This window comes from Apodemus sylvaticus, chromosome 5 (assembly GCF_947179515.1).
Source record: "Apodemus sylvaticus chromosome 5, mApoSyl1.1, whole genome shotgun sequence".
Classification (NCBI taxonomy): domain Eukaryota; kingdom Metazoa; phylum Chordata; class Mammalia; order Rodentia; family Muridae; genus Apodemus; species Apodemus sylvaticus.
Genome location: NC_067476.1, coordinates 13,919,267 through 13,937,410, shown reverse-complemented (window position 1 = coordinate 13,937,410; position 18,144 = coordinate 13,919,267). Strand labels below are relative to the sequence as shown.

General features: G+C 51.0%; 1 protein-coding gene across 5 annotated transcripts; it reads left to right on the top strand.

Moving 5' to 3' along the window:
- The first annotated feature begins 590 nt into the window (after positions 1 to 590).
- Positions 591 to 15,628, top strand: Traf1 (TNF receptor associated factor 1). 5 transcript variants are annotated; one of them, XM_052182284.1, is made up of 9 exons: positions 591 to 779; positions 947 to 1,058; positions 1,493 to 1,640; positions 3,016 to 3,100; positions 9,752 to 9,817; positions 10,299 to 10,709; positions 11,945 to 12,122; positions 13,487 to 13,635; positions 14,819 to 15,628. In XM_052182284.1, the coding sequence occupies exons 3-9, from the start codon at positions 1,519 to 1,521 to the stop codon at positions 15,035 to 15,037; spliced, it is 1,230 nt and encodes a 409-aa protein (XP_052038244.1). In that variant the 5' UTR covers positions 591 to 779; positions 947 to 1,058; positions 1,493 to 1,518; the 3' UTR covers positions 15,038 to 15,628. The 5 variants fall into 5 exon arrangements, with proteins under 5 accessions (XP_052038244.1, XP_052038243.1, XP_052038245.1 ...); XM_052182283.1 differs by having other exon boundaries at positions 1,370 to 1,640; XM_052182285.1 differs by lacking the exon at positions 591 to 779 and having other exon boundaries at positions 830 to 1,058; positions 1,370 to 1,640.
- Positions 15,629 to 18,144: the final 2,516 nt, after the last annotated feature.

Sequence of the window (18,144 nt, the reverse complement as noted above, 5' to 3'; positions counted from 1 at the left end):
CCCATTTTACAGATACAGAAAGTGAGGCTCAGACGCATTGAAGAGCGTGTTGGTGAGTGGGGTGTGGAGAGTCTGGCCCAGTGACTCATGGTGGTGCTCAACCTCATTCCCAGCACTTGGGAGAAGAAGCAGGTAGAACTCTGTGAGTTTAAGGCCGACCTGGTCTACCTGGCAAGTTCTAAGCCAGCCGGGGCTGCAGAGTGAGACCGTATCTCGAAATAAATAAATAAATAAATATGAAAGACCATGTGATGGATCCCAGAGCTGTCTGGGCTCAGAGCAGCATGTATGTTTATCTCCAAGTCCTATGGCAGTCTGTGGGATGGAAAGGTACTCCCAAGCCTGGGAGAGGCTGAGGCTCGGACACACAGCACGGGCTCTGAGTCGTCACCAAGCTTTCCCATTCTCACCTCTTCCACGTTGGAACAGCGCAGCCCTGGCTCGGCTCCCACAGCTCCACCACAGGCTGTGCCTCCTTGAGCCTCACACCTCCCTCTATTGAGCTGTATGTAGCTACAGAAGGATTGTAAAGACGACAGGAGAAAGTCTGACCAGCGCACAGTCGGCTGTATTTCCCCCTCCCCCCCCGCCCCCCCCCCCCCCGTGTTCTCGTTTCACGCACGCGTGGATCTCCAGTCGGCTGCTGAGAGCAGATCCCATGCACGTGGTCTCCTCTGGTGTTAGTTCTCAACGGGGAAGTGGCAGCTCCTGACCAGAGATACACAGCCGCCTATGACTTCCTGAGTGGGGCTTGGGAGGAAGGCGCTGCTGAGTCTGAGGTGAGGAGGTCTTGCGCTAAGCGAGGGAGGGCCCTGATCTTTTGTCACCATCATGACTCATGCACAATGCCACCGGCAGGGTGGGGTTACCCGAGGCCTTTCTGCTGCCTCTGGTTGCCTCAGTCATAAAGCCTAGAGACCACTTGTTGCAATCAATTTTATTTCAGACATAGGGTAGCTGAGTGACACTATGAGAAAGTGACATTTACCTGAGGCCACCCAGATACCCTGAAGGACCCAGAACTTGAATTTTGGACCCTGCGGATTCCCATCAGAAAGGTGAGCCGCACTGTCCTAGAGGTACCTAGAGGTACTGCGGGTGGGAGGGCGCAAGAGAAGTGGCCAACCCTGGCCTCTCCACCCAGGGCCTGGGAGGGGACGAGGAAACCAGCCAGCGGCAGCCTGTGGTTCTCAGGCAGAGGAACTGTCACTCCGAGAGCCCAGGCACTACTCTCTTCTTCTGAATCTGTCTCTTGCTCTTTCTCACTCTGAAAAATGCTGGGGCACTCCGTAAAGTTTTCAGCCTCTGTCCAGGGGATTTCTTTTTAACCACAAAGGGTAATTCCTACTCCACCCTTGCTGTGACTCAGCTATGACGTCGTACCACACAAGCCAGAGAAGAGAAGATAAAGTCCCCAGAAAGGGTGGCCCGGGGCCAGAACCCACCTCTCTCTACAGACTCCACAAGCCTGGTCCTCTATTCTACTTAACAGACCTTCTGGCCACCTGAAACCTCAAGATGGCCTCCAGCTCAGCCCCTGATGAAAACGAGTTTCAATTTGGTTGCCCCCCTGCTCCCTGCCAGGACCCATCAGAGCCCAGAGCTCTCTGCTGCACAGCCTGTCTCTCTGAGAACCTGAGGTGAGGGGACAAAGAGCCAAGGGTCGGTGGGAAAGACTGCCAGGGAGGAAGGGAAAGACTGACAGGACGCAGGGCTGAAGGGAACTGTGACTATGAGCAGATAACTTTACCTCTCTGGGCCTAAATTTCTACACTCTTTTCTTCTGAATACTGCCCACACTCTGGGCTGTGAGTGGATGGATCAGTGGCCCCAGAATGCTGTCAGTCAGTCCAACTACTATTAAGGTAGAACTTTAAGCATCACTCAACCACTTCCTGTGTGGCCTGATGTGGACCTTGGATGTCTCCAAGCCCTGATCTCTTATCTTTGGAGCTGTCTTCTGCCTCACAGAATTGTTCCAAGACTCCATCAGTAACATTCCCAGAACTTCTTACAGTAATGAATGTGCACCCCCCCCTTGGCAAATATCAAATTGTGATTTAAAAAAAAACACAATTTTATGTTATTAGACCCAGTTACAGGGGGCAAAGATGAAGTAGGGTATACATTTATGCTTAAAGAGTGAATAATTGCATCAGTAGCAGCACTAACACCCTGCCTTGAGCAATTGCTATACACTTGCTGTGTGCCAAGTACCCAGGCCCTGTGCCTGCAGACCAACTTGCAGAAGGTAGTACAATCACTGCCCTATTGCATAGATGAGAACTGCAAAGTCTCCCAAGAGATCAAGTCTCCTTGCCTCCTGTGAGTTTCCTGTAAAGGAGACTCCTAAATGGCCATGGGCCACGAGCACGATCTTTTCTTTGGGACCTTCAGCGTAAGAATATGGGGAAACTAAACCAGACAAGTGAGAAGTCCTCGTTGGGTGACTAAGGGGAGGAGGCTGCAGGAGCAGGGCCAGAGGTTGTGGCTGTGGAAAGGCCAGGCAGGGGTAGAGGCTGAGGGGCTTCCTGGCCATCTGATCCTCTGAGCTTATATGGGGTCCTCCAACCCCCACCCGCTGAGGCAGAAGAGTGAACAGATGCTGACTGGAGCGTGCAGGCAGGGGCCCAGGACATATTGTAGGGGATCCAAAGTTTGGAAAAAGCACGTCAGTGCATGAGATAATTCTTCCAGAAGAGACCCTGTAACCTGGCACTTGCTGGCGTGTGCATGGGTATTTCTCCAGTGGGACCACCATAACCACATCACATAGGTAAGGAGGGGACTCTCAGGTGAAGGCAAGCAGAGCTGCAAACACAGGTAACAGCAAGCTTCAGGAAATAGTACCTGCCCATGGTTTTGAAGACCTTAGCAACAGGGTTCTAGGATTGTAGAGTTACTGCAAGAGGCAAGGTCTGGGCTTTGGAGTCTGTCAGGAAGGTCCGAGTGACCCGTGGCAGGTGGCAGCAAGGTGTGGAACCTTATTTGAAAGACTTGTTCGTGTTTCCCCAGAGATGATGAGGATCGGATCTGTCCTAAATGCAGAGCAGACAGCCTCCAACCTGTGAGCCCAGGAAGCCCTCTGACTCAGGAGAAGGTACGTTAGCATAGACAAGGAAGAAGGTCTGTCCATCTTTTGGAGACTGATGAAATGTCTCTGTCTGTGCCGGCCTGAGTTTGGTCACTAGAACCCATGTAATAAAAGCTGTGTGTGTGAGGAGACGCATGGATCCCTGGGGCTCACTGGCCTACCCTACAGAGTGAGTTCCAGGCTAACCAGAACCTTGTCTCAAAAGAAAATGAAAAAAAAAAAAAAAAAAAGGCAGGGTGGCAAGCTCCTGAGGACCAACTCCTGAGAAAGAGGAGGGAGGAGAGGGGGTGGGACTCAGCCAGATAGATGGATGCAAAGCAGGTAGTTACCCGTGGGGCCCTGCTGGTGCAAGGCAGGGTGTTCACAGTGATGGCAGCACATCACCCTAAGTCACCTGTCGGGCTTTGATCCGTTTACAACTGGAACCACCAACTGTAGACTAGACTAGAGCAGAGGTCTATAAACCGGCTCCTGAGCCGGATCCAGCCCACCTCCTGCTTTTGTCTGCAGCCCACGGGATAAGAATGGTTTAGATGCTTCTAATTGATGGAAGAAGTCACATTTAGGAACTCGAGAAGCCTCTATAAAATGCAGTCTATGTCCACAAATAAAGTTTTATTTGCATCTAGCCAGCTCCACTCTCACCTGCTATCTGTGGCCGCTTTCTCCCTACAGCAGCAGAAGTGAGTACTTACAATAGAAACTTCAAACCCCCAAAATATCTTGGGCCCTTGACTTGAGAAAGTCAGCCAGTTCCTGATACAGAGAGAAGCCATTCTCAGATCACCTCTTGTGTGGGCAAGCTGTGAGTCCAGTAGTAAAAGGACCTTTGGAAGGGGCCAGAGAGGCATACGTATTCAGCACAGCCTTGAAATCTGCCCCCAAAGCTGAAAGGACCTATGTGGGGTACCTGTGGAGCACAGAGGTCTTCAGATCCCACCAGCTCATGACGACATGACAAAAGTGTAGAAAAATATTCAGTTTGATAAGTTCAATTATCTCCGCTTAGAGAGTCAGTCTTCACTCTGAATGTTTCCTTCCTTTATATTTCTTTGTGGGAGTGACATGAAGGTGGCTGGGAGTTTGCAGTCAGTCTTTTACTAGATACACAAAAAAGATGGCAGTCTCTATGTTCACAATTCAAATCCCAAACAAAACTTGTGTGTGTCCGAAAGTCCAACCATGTAGAAGCCACTGCAGAAAACCCAGCTTCCTGGTTTACACGTGAGGAGGACACCTGGGACTTTCAATGCAAGAGCTCCTCAGTGGCCAGTCTAATTTGGTCATCCTCTCTGTGCCCACAGTGAGATCAATACAGGCTGCTTTCAGCCAGAGCTCCCTCTAGCAGTTCACAGTGGCCTATAGATCCACTATAGGTGTGCAGGGCTGGGTTTATGTCCCTCAGTGTGTGACTAGAGACAAAGTCTAGACCCTATCTTTTTCTTGGTAAAATGCTTAGAGATGCTAAGTTGGTTCTAGAAGGTTCATCCCAGGATCTGTTACATCTGAGTCATAGATGAACAGCTGCCAGGGCTCCCTTTCCTCCAACCCATTGGTCCAGATGTAGTGGGGACTCCACACCTATCCCTTCCTTTGCACCAGTCCCTGTCATTCAGAGAGTGCAGGGACTTCCTGCCCTGCCCAGAGCTGACTGAAAGGCTTTCCCTTCTATTTCTCGGAAGCCCTCTCCCTCCCCTCCCCCCCAACACCCAACCTCTGGTGGACTCTCAGACAATAATAAGGATCAAGTTCATTTCCACAGAAGAACTTCTGAGCCTCCCTGTTTGGTTGTCTTTGGATACCAGCTACCACTTGAGAACAGACACAGACGCCTTACCGTGGGCCTCTGCAACCCGTGTGTACAGCACAGGAAACAGGATACTTTTCGAGGTTTGTTTGTCCTTTCCTCTCAGGAAAATTAAAACACACCACTTATATAAATGTTAGGTAACACTGCCCAGATACACTTTAATGCCACTTAATCTGGCAGCTTTAATTATTTTCATCTTTATCAAGATAAAACCCAATACAAGCAGAGGGTTTGGATGGAAGAAGCGCCTGGAGCCAGGTCTCTTACTTAACCCATTTCTTTCTCCTGCCCCAGCATCTAAGAGACTTGAAGGATGTCCAGGGCTCTGCAAGGGCACAGGCTGAAACGTTCGGCCTTGGGACGGATAAAGTAAAAGTCTGAAGAGATGGCTCAGTGGTTAAGCCACAGGGTAGTTACAGTAGGGATGACTCTGCTCCTGCCCTGATGGGAACTTTGGGGGACTTTCGACCTAAGGAGAGTGACTAATACTAAGCCAGCCCTTTGCATGTGGTCACTCCCATGATTGCCTGTGTGTCTGAGTACTTAGGAGACAGAACTGGGCAGAGAGGCCAGGCTAGAGAGTAGATGAGTTCAGTCCGAGGTACCCATCTCGCACACCCTCCCCACACCATCTGCGGATCAGCCCGTTGTCATCCCTAGTCCATGATAGATCAGTATCTCCTTACTAAGGGCCCAGTTACCAACAGAGCAAGCAAATATTAGAAGGTCAATGAAAACCGAGTTCAGAGGAGCCATTTTTGCCTGGAATGAGCTTCCTGAACAATGACAGTGGAGTAGGAGACAAACCAGGGGCTGAGGAAGAGCTGGGCAGATAAGGGTACCTGCCTGGTGTGTGAGTATGGAGACCCAAATCCCTAGCACCCATGTTCAAAAAAAAAAAAAAAGAAAGAAAAGAGCTGGGCGTAGCCATGGATACCTATAACACCAGCACTGTAAAGGGTGGAGACAGGAGGATCACTGGGGTTTGTCTACCAGCCTAGCTCTAGGTTCAGTGAGAGACTGAGTCTCACGGTGGAGAGTGATAGTGCGGGTACACACACAAATCAGGAGCTAGAAAATAACATTTGATTCTATTTGCTGAGACCACTACCCCCCACTCCCAAACAGAAAACTGTTTTTCTCACTTTCTTCCCTCTGAGGTTCAGTCAATCAGAAGATTGATTTGTGGCTCATAATAATGCCATGGCTTTTTCTTGAGCCCCAAATGACAGGAGTTTAAGCAGTCAAGTGGAACTTCCAGTGTGTATATACAGTGGACTTCTGCCACATGGGATTATGTCTAGGAAATGTATGGCACTATCAAGTGACCCACACATACACTCATATATTGCGTTCTGGCCACAGCACTGACATCTTTTTTTTTATACTGAGCTGAAGCAGGTTTCATTTAAGGAAGGCCATTCAGTCTTCTGGTCCCAGGGTCCCTGTGTGTATGAGTAGACACTAATCATTTCTCACCTGCATTTCTTCCCTGTCTCTGTGTCTGTGTTCTCTAAAGTGTGACAACCAGTGTGAACTCCCCATCCTTACACTCCTAAAGTGGACAGTTTGCATCTTTAATCTTGGCACGCCAGTGGAATCCTGGGGGTCCCATTGATAGGCATTATATCAAGGCCCTAGGCAAAGAAGCTTCTGGTACCTGAAGCTAAGTCATACGGCAAAGCTGCTCCCCAATGCCCTGCTTCACAGACTGGTGGTATTTTCTTCATTTCAACCTCAAATGGAAAATCAGACCCAACTGCTTTATACGCGACATATGAACCTGGCAGGAACAATCATGGGAGACAAAGATTGTAGACACGCAGGCTCCTGAGGTGGGGAGAGTGCCCTAGTGCACACAGAATAACCACAGGGGCCTCGTGAGAAGGAGAGAAGCATCTGGGGAGATCGGAGGGCGATGCAGACTTTAAAGTTGGAGAGAGGGTCCGCAGGCCAGGGCTGCAGGCAGCCTCCAGAGGAACATGCCACTGCCAGTGTGTCCTGGTAGACTTGTAGCCTTCAAAACCACGAGATTGTAAGTGTGCATTGTGTTAAACATGTGAGGTGTGTTTTCACACCAAGAGGCAACCACTGTGAGCAGTTATGTATATAGCCTCACAGCCTTATGATAACTGTAAGATGTGTTAGGGCTGTCTCATTTTGCAGATGGGGAAACTAAGACATGGCAACTTAATAACTCTCCCAATGCCATGACACTAAGAAGTAATATGACAGCAACAGTAATACACACACACACACACACATACAGGATGCCTCTGGAGCTCATACCCTGAGTACACCGTAAGGAATGGGTGATTGGTGTCCAAAGCTGGCAGCCTGACTGACCCTAGGGCCTCAGAAGATCTCTTGATCTCTTGATCTGCCCATCTTTCAGGATCCGAGGCTAGTCACAGTAAGGTCCTGTGCATGCCTCCTCATTAGGGTGAGCCAGACATCTACGAGGCCCACAGCAGGCTGTCCTACCCCCAAGCCTGCTTACCTGTGGGTACATCCCACTGTGCAGGCAATGTCCAAATTCCAGTGTTAGCTCTACCACTTTCTTCTCCTTATCCTTCTGAGCACTGTCAACTTCAAGCCACAAAGGGGGGGGGGGGGAACTGTGGACATGAAGGAGTCATCGAACCGTAGAGGGTCCCAGGTCAGAAATACCTGCATCTGGTGTCCCTGGACCACATGGCAACGGCAGTGACCTGTGGGAGAGGCTTCACTGAGATGGATTCCCAGAGCCACTGTGTCTCCCTGATGTGGCCACCCTCTGCTTGCTCCCACTGGACATCTGTTTCCTATTCTTGGTTGGGAACAGCTTGTCCCTGCAAACAGAGGGCAGTGGGGCAGGTGGGTGGGACTTTGCTAGGCTGGACTCTGCATCCCAAACCAACCGCACAAACCAACTGTGAGAAAAGCAAGTCCTGTGGCCTTGTGTCTGCTCTGTCTGAAGCCCGCTGGCTCCCCTCCTTCCATCCTAATCCCCTTTGATTATTCTGTCAAAACAAGTTCTCATAGAATTGAGCTATTATTTACATGTGGAAAAAAGTGCTCATTTTAAGTGTACATTTTGATGAAGTCCTGGTTAATGTACAAAATCAAACAAGTCCCCACTGCCAAGATGACAAATGTCTCTGTCCTACAAAGAGCTGGTCATTCACAGCACACACAGCCCCTCCAGACTAGCATTAGGCAGCATGTCTGCTGTCAGTCATGGCCACCATGCTTCTTCTGGACCTCTTAAGAAGGATATCCTGGAGTAGGAGGTTTTTTAACACTTGACTTCTTTCCTTTAATAATAGCTTGAAAGTTCTTCCATGTTATAGCTGATGTTAGTATTGATTCCATTTGATGTCTGAATAGAGTTCTGTAGGGAGAAGATACTTTTTGTGATCCGTTTGTGATCCATTCTGTGATCCCGCTGGCTGTTCCCAGCTGGTTTCCAGGTTGGGGTACACCTGTCTCTTACTACTTTCTCTCACCCTTCTCCACCCTCTTCCTTCCACCCTTTCAGCCCCTAAGACTAGATAGGAGAGAGAAAAAGGATAGAGAGAAAGGCAAAGCCATCCCTGAATAAAGTCAGGGGCTAGAAAGGGGGAGACACTATTGTTAGACTGCTTCCTGCTGATTAGGGGTGTTGGGTTCTTTGCAACAGGTTTGATCTTCCCAGCAGGTTATCTCATTTCTTTTTCTTCTTTCATCTTCTTTGCGCATGACTACTTAACAAACCACAACCAACAGAGACCAATCAACAACCCGCCCCCACCTCTCGGGCCCTAGCATTTATATACTCTCTAAAAAGTCCCCAGAATCCCAAATGTCACACAAAATCAGAAACTGTCTACAGCTGTCAAAATCCCACCTCTGCTAGAGCACCAGGCAAATCATAGTCAGCTGCTGTGGACAATCTGAAGCAGTCCCGTATCCCCACCCCTGGGATTAAAATGAAAACAGAATCTTATAATATTCCTTTGATTTTTAAAGAAATCAAAATGCCAGGGTTGTCAGTACTTTGGGATTGTTGTGAATTAAGTCGCTATTGTGCATTCACAACGTCTCTGTGCAGACATGAGTTCCTGTTTCCCTGAATAAATTCCTGGGAGTGGAGTATGGTTGATTACGACAAGTAAGTAAGGCTTGGCTTTTTATAAAATACTTCCATAGGGCTGGGAACATAGCCCAGTTAGTAGAATGCTGTACACAAGTTAGTAGAATGTGGCACACAAGGCCCTGGGTTCAGTCCCCTGGTCTCATACACCAGGACTGTGACATATGCTTACACTCGGCATGCAGGAAATGGAGGCAGGAGAATCAGAAGTTCAAAGCTGGCTGAGTATGAGTAAGATACAACTTGCCTCAAGGAACTCAGCCCTCCCTAATCAGCGGGAAGTAGTCTAATGATAGCACCGCCCCCTCTGACCCCGACTTTATTCAGGAATCTCTGTCCTTTTCTCTTTATTCTTTTTTCTCTCCTATCTAGTGTTAGGGGGTTGAAAGTGTGAAAGAAAGAAGGACCCACAGAAGGGCCAAAGGTCACCTGCAGCACAGTCCACTTGCAGCTACCTTTTTTTTGTGATGTATCTGCTCAGCATTCTGAAACCGGAGATTGAGGGCTAGCTCCATTTTGCTGTGTGTCTGTGCACAGTAGGGCTCTGGTCCTCTTTCTGTAGGACAATTATAGAAGGGCTGAGACTCCTAAAGTGGAACACAGTAGGCCAGGCAGAAGGAACAGAGTGGGTCAAGTCATGTGCCTGGCCAGTTCTGGCCTTATCGGTTCTTGTTGCTATGAGTGATCCTTGGGGACGCCTCTCAGCCTCCAGTGACACGGTTTTCATTTCCAGGTTCACCCTGATGTAGCTGAGGCTGGAATCATGTGTCCCTTTGCAGGTGTTGGCTGTCCCTTCAAGGTAAATGACAGTGTCAAATCTCCATGGTCCCAGACCCTGTGTCTCTCACTCTCCAAACCTTCCCTTCTGCATGACTCCTATGCTAACGACCTACCAGGCAACAAATCTATTACATCATTATTGCATTATGGGAAGTGGTTCTTAATGTCTTACCTAAGCTCTTGTTGAAGCATCACTCAAGTGTCCCCCCAACCACCACACCCCTCTCCATGGTCCTGAATTGTTATGATGCTGAAGGGCAGGGCAGGATGGTTACACTAGAGACTAAGATACATAATGCTCCGTTGTGGCCATATCTAAGGACCATATTCCTGCATATAGCTCCACTCCATCTCTACCATATACAGACAGCTACTTCCACTTTGCTTGGATAGTGGGTCTGTCTTTGCTTGGTGGATTTTGTTCCATGTTTCCTTGCTGGTCCCCAGGGTCTCCTTCTATTTCACTGTTTACTAAAGACCCTCACTCACTCTGTCATCAGGGGAGCCCACAATCCATGCAGGAGCACGAGGCCACCTCCCAGTCCTCCCACCTGTACCTGCTGCTGGGGGTCTTAAAGGAGTGGAAGTCCTCACCAGGCTCCAATCCAGGCTCTGCACCCATGGCACTGGAGAGAAACCTGTCAGAGCTGCAGCTTCAGGCAGCAGTGGAGGCGACGGGGGACCTGGAGGTAGACTGCTACCGGGCACCTTGCTGTGAGAACCAGGAAGAACTGGCCCTGCAGCACCTCGTGAAGGAGAAGCTGCTGGCTCAGCTAGAGGAGAAGCTGCGTGTGTTCGCAAACATCGTTGCTGTCCTCAACAAGGAAGTGGAGGCTTCCCACCTGGCACTGGCTGCCTCCATCCACCAGAGCCAGTTGGACCGAGAGCACATCCTGAGCTTGGAGCAGAGGGTGAGTGAGACGGGCATGTCTTCAGAGTCAGCTCAGGGAGCCCCTGTGCCTATCCAGCCTTCTTGCCATTCATCCCTCTCAGTGCAGTTGCCTCCATCCAAGACCAACTCCCCTGTGTACCAGGACCTACTATCAACACCCTGAATCAGGAGCTTGAGTTAAAAACCAAAGCCCCACTATGCAATGCAAATCAGGCCTTCTGCTTCGAACGCTCATTCCATTGTTGACTAGAGGCCATTGCTATAGAATTCTTGCCACAAAACCGGGTCTTCCCTGTATTTGTTCCTGGCTGTGAGTGTGCCCTTCCAGGCCTGTGGAACAACCTGCATCCTCTTCCCCACAGCCACTCAGGACGGAGAGTCAGTGTTCACATCCTAGCAGAAGTCTCCTTCCGTGCCTTCACCTGCTCCTCAGAGCACGGTGGGCTGTGATGTTCTCTTACTCTCTGCTTCAGTCTCTACAATATTCCACATGCAGACTGTAGTCCCAGACTGTAGTCCCAGACTTACTTGAGCCTGTAGTTCTCAATCCCTCTCCTTTACTCCAGAGACTACACTTTCCACAATGTAGCCAGTCACCCTGTTACTTTACAAAAACAGCAACATTGTCTCATTGTCTCCCATTTAACTGCACCTGACTTTAGTTCCACCCCTACATAAGTGGCTGAAAAGTGATCCATTCACCTTCTCTCTCATGACTGAAGTTTGTTCTTTCAAATTTCTTTGGGGAAACCTACACAAGGTCCAGGCAGGCAAACCTATACTATTTACACCCTCACCCCAGTTGAAGAGCACATTCCCTGGGGCAAAGAGTGTTTCCATCTCATCAGACTTCTGGCTCCACTCTAGCAGCTGGGCACTATGCAACGTGTGGACAGAGAGGAAAGCAGCCCACCAGGGGGTGAGGGGGGACAGCAGCGTGGACAGGGTGGAAATCATCAGAACTGTGAAACACAGTGAGGGAGACCAGCCAGCTAGGGCAATGGCTGGAGGCTTTACCAGAAGGGATATTTGGGCTGGGCTCTTGCTGGATGACTAGGAGTTAGTGGCCAGGGGAGCAGGAAGAGAAAGGGACTCCAAGCATGGGGCAGCATGCAATACAAATGCAGGCTCAGGCTCTGGATGATGTTTGGTCAGGAGAACCTCTTTGGGGTGAGTGTATTCCAATGCCCCACTATCCTCAAGAGTCCCTCCCAGTTGGGTGCTGGGCTCTCTGGCTGACCAGCCTTCCTGCAGGTGGTGGAGTTACAACAGACCCTGGCTCAAAAAGACCAAGCCCTGGGCAAGCTTGAGCACAGTCTGCGGCTCATGGAGGAGGCGTCCTTTGACGGCACGTTCCTGTGGAAGATCACGAATGTCACCAAGCGGTGCCACGAGTCAGTGTGTGGCCGGACTGTCAGCCTCTTCTCTCCAGGTGACTCCTCCTCGCGGCCACAGAGTCTGGTAGGAGAGACAGGCCCTAGGGGGCCCGGGAGACATGGAGTGGGAACAGACATGCTAGGTCAGGCTGGGATCCCGGGCAGTGATCTGAGGGAGACAGACACCGTGCTCTGGCCCATGGCTCTTAGGAGCACGGCAGCAGTCCTCTCCCCTCCTGAATGTCACCTGCACTCCGTAAAGAGGAACAGAAGTCAGGCTCTTCTCGAGGTTGTGGGATGAGAAGGGATCTGGGAGCCTCAGCTCAGTGGTGAGAGTGGAGCAGACGAGCGGCTCTCCAGGCTCTCCAGGCTCTCCAGGCGGCCATCTGCAGAGTCGGGCCCTGGGGCGCTGTGTGCACGATGGGAAGACCACGGCAATAGGACATGGGTGGCTCTTTGTTTCTGGGTCCCTTGCTCAGAGCAATGATTTAACAGATAGCCATTGCTATTCACTAATAACAAAATGTTCTTGTGTGTGTGCATGTGTGAAGTATGTGTGTGTATGTGTGTGTAAGTGAAGGGTCTGTGTGTATACATATAGATGGCATACATATAATATTTATACACAGCTCTGGGTCTGTTTAAGCTACACCATCTGCCAGAACCAGGCCATTCCTGGATGTGACATTTGAGAGCCTTGCCAAGTTTTTGTCCTCACAGCCTCATTTTACAGAGAAATAAACTGAACCCAAGGGGGTGGGGTCCCCAGCAGGAGCTGCTTAGAGCTCTGCCCAAGAATGTGCCTCCAGGGATAGAACCCCCATAGGACCCCAGGCTTGGTCCCAGGCCATGTCTTGCTTCTTGGGGCCATTCCCAAGGATTTTTAGCAAAACCAAGAAGTACCCTTCTCATACCAGCCTCCGAGGAGGGCCCAACCTTTGGGCAATAGAGAAAATTTAATGCCAAGATTTGGTAGGCCTGGGCCTTAACCCTAATTCTGTTCCAGGATGTAAAACAATAACCAGCCACTTCCTCTTCCTGGGCTCAGTCTCTGGTTACTTGGTGGTTGGTTAAAATGGCAGCTCCCATGTGTAACTGGGAGATAAGCATCAAGACACCCAGGGAAGTATCAAAACCACAAATGCCAGCTCAACCCCGCTGCTAAATCAGCACCGTCAAGTATGGGACCTTCCCTGTGGTCAGAAGGCCAGGTGCCAGCCCCAGGGCCAGGCAATAAGAGGATGGCCTTCCTCAACACTCTCCTAGAGAAGAGAGCTGGACCCCAAACCCCGATATCCTCAGGTCCCTGCCTGCTGAGCCCCAACCCCCAGCCCCCACCCCACCCCATCCCCCTCACCCCCGATCCACACTGCCCAGTGCCGCCCAGGCGCCCCCGACCGACACTGGCTTGCCCTTGCAGCTTTCTACACTGCCAAGTACGGTTACAAGCTGTGCCTGCGCTTGTACCTGAACGGGGATGGCTCAGGCAAGAAGACCCACCTGTCCCTGTTCATCGTGATCATGAGAGGAGAATATGACGCTCTCCTGCCCTGGCCTTTCCGGAACAAGGTATGGGCCCCAGAGAACATGGTTTGGGGAAGGGCATGGTAACCTGGGTCCTGCTGACTTTAGCCATGGACTTGAGACCAGGGCTACTGTAATTAATTTCATTTTATAAAATGAAGCCAAATGCAAATCCTGTAGCCAAGACCCCCTCTGAGCAGGAGCTGCAGTGTCTGGAACAGAGCACCCCGAGGAGGGTGCAGACCCAAGCACTAGGCTGTCAACGGCCCTCCCCAGGAATTCCGGTGCCAGCAAGTTTAAGATCAGCTTCAGTGGGTGATGAGAAGCAGTGTTTCCTGGGTACATTCAAGGGCTTATGCCAGGGCAGAGTTTGCATCAGGCTTAGGTGAGCCACTTCTCAGGGAGGTTACATGGTCTGCTCGGGGTCTGCAGATTCTCCATGGAAGTCCCAAGACTTGACAGAAGCCCTGCCCCCAGCGGAAGTTTGCTTCTGCTTCTCAGCGGGGGTGAAGGGAGGTCCCAGCTCTCAGCTTCTGAGTCAGGAGCCAAGGCTGGGTCCTGTGTCCAGCCTCCTTGTCAATACATCTTAGTCTCAGCTGCCAGTGTAACCATGACATCAAAATCCCCACTGCTGTTGGCCTAAGGATAAGGCTCAAATGGTGAATCCAGTTCCTTAGAACCCACATCAAAAGCCAGGTACAGGCACTTGTCAGCCCAGAAAAGAGAAGGAGGGGACATGAGGACCCTTGGGACTTGCTAGGCAGCCAGCATACCTTAACCAGTTATCTCCAAGTCTGAAAAATACACACACACATACATACATACATACATACATACATACATACATACATACATACGGAAAGCAATTGAGGAAGGCACCTGATGATGACCTCTGATTTACATACATACATACATATATACATACATACATACACACACACATACATATACACATGCACACACACATACATATACACATGCACACACACACAGAGAATTTCCACTGCCTTCCTGCTGTGTGGGCCAGTGTAGGACAAAGCCTGAAGCTGCCACATGTCCCTTCCAGTCCCTAGCACAGATCTGAAGTCCTGCCACTGCCACCTTGGTGTGAACTAAGGGTCAGAGGCACAGCCCACGCAGTGAGCATGCAGCCCCTTCGACCCCAAACACTGGGCTTCCATGAGGAAGGGCGCCATCCTCTGACCCTCCGCCTGCCCCTACCCTACAGGTCACCTTTATGCTACTTGACCAGAACAACCGTGAGCACGCCATTGATGCCTTCCGGCCTGACCTGAGCTCGGCTTCCTTCCAGAGGCCGCAGAGTGAGACCAACGTGGCCAGCGGCTGCCCACTCTTCTTCCCCCTCAGCAAGCTGCAGTCGCCCAAGCACGCCTATGTAAAAGATGACACGATGTTCCTCAAATGCATTGTGGACACTAGTGCTTAGGGCTGGGGCGTCTCCTGACGGGAACCAGCTTAGACTGGGGGACTTAGCTAGACAGCCAGGCCCCGCCCTCGGAGCCCACAGTCCAAGACAAGGATGGGCCGAGGCTGGCATGACTCTGGCGACACAGCCTGGCTGTGGCTGATGTGAGACTGGAGGAACGTGAGTTGTGCACACAGAGTGGAGGAGAAGACAGAAGTGCTCTCTTCACGAAGTCTAGACAACACCAGGAGGCCAGCACGCCAGCAGGTCCTGACTGTTGAGACCGGCCTAGATCAGGATGAAGAGAGGCTAGCCTGAAGCATGGACATTGAGCCAAGGCTCTGGGGCCTAAGTGGACGGTCACTCCTACTAGGACATTCTCTGGAGGCCAGGGCATAACTGGGAAAATGCCCCATCTCTCTGTTCAGACTCAAAACTAGAACCACAGGGCAGAAGGGTCAGACATTAGTGTGAATTTAACCTGTTCTGGACTGAGTTCCTAGGTTAACAGATATGCAAACAGGTAAACCCAGAAGCTGTCCCGGGAAATGCTTACTGGCTGGATCTGAAGACCGTTGATGTTTTTACACATAAAACAAACAACAAACGCCTTGAATCTCAAGCTTCCTGTCCCCGGGGAGACTAGACCCACAGAGGATTCTGGAGAAATACCCAGGCTCCTCATCCCCTCCAGCTCCCCAGTCACCTAAACCTCTAAACCTAGCAGCCCAGTTACCCAACAGATGGAAGCAGGCCCAAGAGCTTGCCATGCAAGTCTGGAGAGAGCTGCTGTCCAATGCACAATGCAATTCACAACTGCGCACAGTGTCCAGCCAAAGAGAGACTACACTGCTACGGTCTGCCATTCCTCCATCCATCCATGCATGCATCTTCCTTCCTTCCTCCCTCCCTTCCCCTCTCCTCCTCCTACTCTTCCTCTTCCCCCTTTCCCTCCATTCTCCCCTCCCCAGACCCCATCCCCTTCTAAAAAAGGTCTCATGTAGCCCAAACTGGCTTCAAACTAAGTATATAGTCAAGGATGACGCTGAATTCCTGATCCTCTTGCCTCTCGCTCCCAAGTGCTGGGGTCATAGGTGTGTGTCACCCTGCCTGGTTACATGAGGTGCTGGGGATCAAGCCCGGGGCGTCCTGCATGATGGGCAAGCATTCTGCTTAGCTACACCCCCACATCTTTAATGATGCACTTCTGATGGTGGGGGGGGGGAGAGAATGCCGGCTTCACACCGTATGAGAGGCACTGTGCTTTCAGCGAAGTGTTACGGACCGCTGTGTGTGTCGTCTGTGCCTAGACGCCGCAGGGGAAATAGTGAGACAAGCAACCCACTCTCCTGAATCTTCTAGGTCATCGGGAAACAGCATAATAATAAGTATCACTATGAGCAGAATGGCGGGAAAACATAGAATCCATTGGGCAGATGAGGGAAGGCTTCATGGGAGAAGTGAACCTCAAACCAGCCTGAAATATGTTAAAACGCAGAGGATCTGGGTGTGGAGGAGAGGACGGCCTTGGAGGGATGGGATGTATCTTGGCTGCCAACAGGGGCTGGGTGACCAAAGGCTGGACCAGCCAAAACATAGATAGGCCAACTGGCTAGAGCACAGAAATCATCATATACTGAGCTGTTGTACACCTGCAGGGCCCTTGGCCTGTTAACAGAAGGGCAAGACAATGGTTTAAACAGAAAGGTCATTTACCTTCCAAAGAAGCCCTGTGCTGCTTTTTCTCTTCCAGGTGACCGAGGGGGTCAGGGAGGCAGGCCACCGGCAAACCTCATTTCACTGCGTCCACACTGTGCCCACTGAGGTTCACAGGTTTGCACCCATTTGCAGATGGGAAAGCTGAGGCCAGAGCAACCACGGCAGGGAAGCCGACATGCAAGCCTTGCCTTCGGTGTCCCGTCTCCCTCCCCTCCTCCAGGTTTCCCTCCAGTGACACCTCCAGCCATGACAAGGTTGGAAGGCAACGGTCCCTCGCCCAGCCTGAGGACCAACTCTGCGGATATTGCCATCCCTGCATTTGCTCAGAGGCTGCACTGTGGTGTCCACAGGTGGCCCACAGACAAAGATTAAAAAGCGGGATGAACTGATGTGTGCCTTTAACTTTGAGGTTCTATGTAGATGGGAAACACTTGTAGAAAAGCCGTAAAAGAAGCACAGGGCAGAAAGAAAACTCACCTCGGGTCCTAGAGACTCGAGGGCACTGCTGGGGATATTTTAGTAAGTTTTCGTATCTTTTGAAAACAGTACTTCCTGGGTGGAGAAGCCAGCTCAGCGAGGTCAGGCAGTTTTCTCAAGGGCAAACAGGCAGTAAGCAGATCTCTGCCTCCCAAGTCTGAAGCTTACGACTCTCGGTGGTGGTACCCTCCCCAGGGACTTGGGTGAGTGGTAGGACATCAAATGAGAAGTGGCATGCCTCCTGGAACAGCTGCCAGCCCTCCGGGCTCCCTCCAACAGAGGCGCCTTTTGCTCGCAGCACTCTGCCGTGGCGGGAGGCTTCTTGGGTGGGATCCCCTAATGACCCTGCGCCAGAAGCTGGATTTCATTCGCCTCCACATCTGGGGCATGCATGCACACACATGTATGTGTTTAAGCAGAGTGCACGCATGTGGTGCAGATGGGATTTAGGGAGCACGCCAGAGGGGGAGCAGGGTAGTATAGTCACCTGGGCCATTGGCATTCTGCTAGGAACTTTCCTCACGGCCCGCCCCCCCCCCCCCCCCCCGCCCCCGCTAGTCCCAAGATTTTTCCTCCTGGGAAAGTCCGAGAGGTGCAGCGTTAACATGGCCAGCCAGAAACCACTGAAGAGCAATAGGACAATCCAGAGGGGACAGACACTGGATCAGGCCACCTACCAAGTGCAAGCTTTTCCTCCCCTCCCACAATACCTATATCCTCAACCTCCCAGAGCCAACGGAGTGCTCTCTCTCTCTCTCTCTCTCTCTCTCTCTCTCTCTGTGTGTGTGTGTGTGTGTGTGTGTGTGTGTGTGTGTGTGTGTGTGTGTGAGTATAAACACACATGCAGGTGTGTGTGCAGGTGCTTGTAGGTGGCCTTTTATGTAGATGCTGGGACTGAATTCCAAGCATCACGCTTGTGCAGCAAGAACTTT

Coding starts and splice junctions, on each gene's coding strand:
- Traf1 (XM_052182284.1), top strand. CDS start 1,519: ATGGCCTCCAGCTCAGCCCCTGATGAAAACGAGTTTCAATTTGGTTGC. Junction 9,818..10,298: donor GTGTTGGCTGTCCCTTCAAG/GTAAATGACAGT, acceptor CTCTGTCATCAG/GGGAGCCCACAATCCATGCA. Junction 10,710..11,944: donor TCCTGAGCTTGGAGCAGAGG/GTGAGTGAGACG, acceptor GCCTTCCTGCAG/GTGGTGGAGTTACAACAGAC.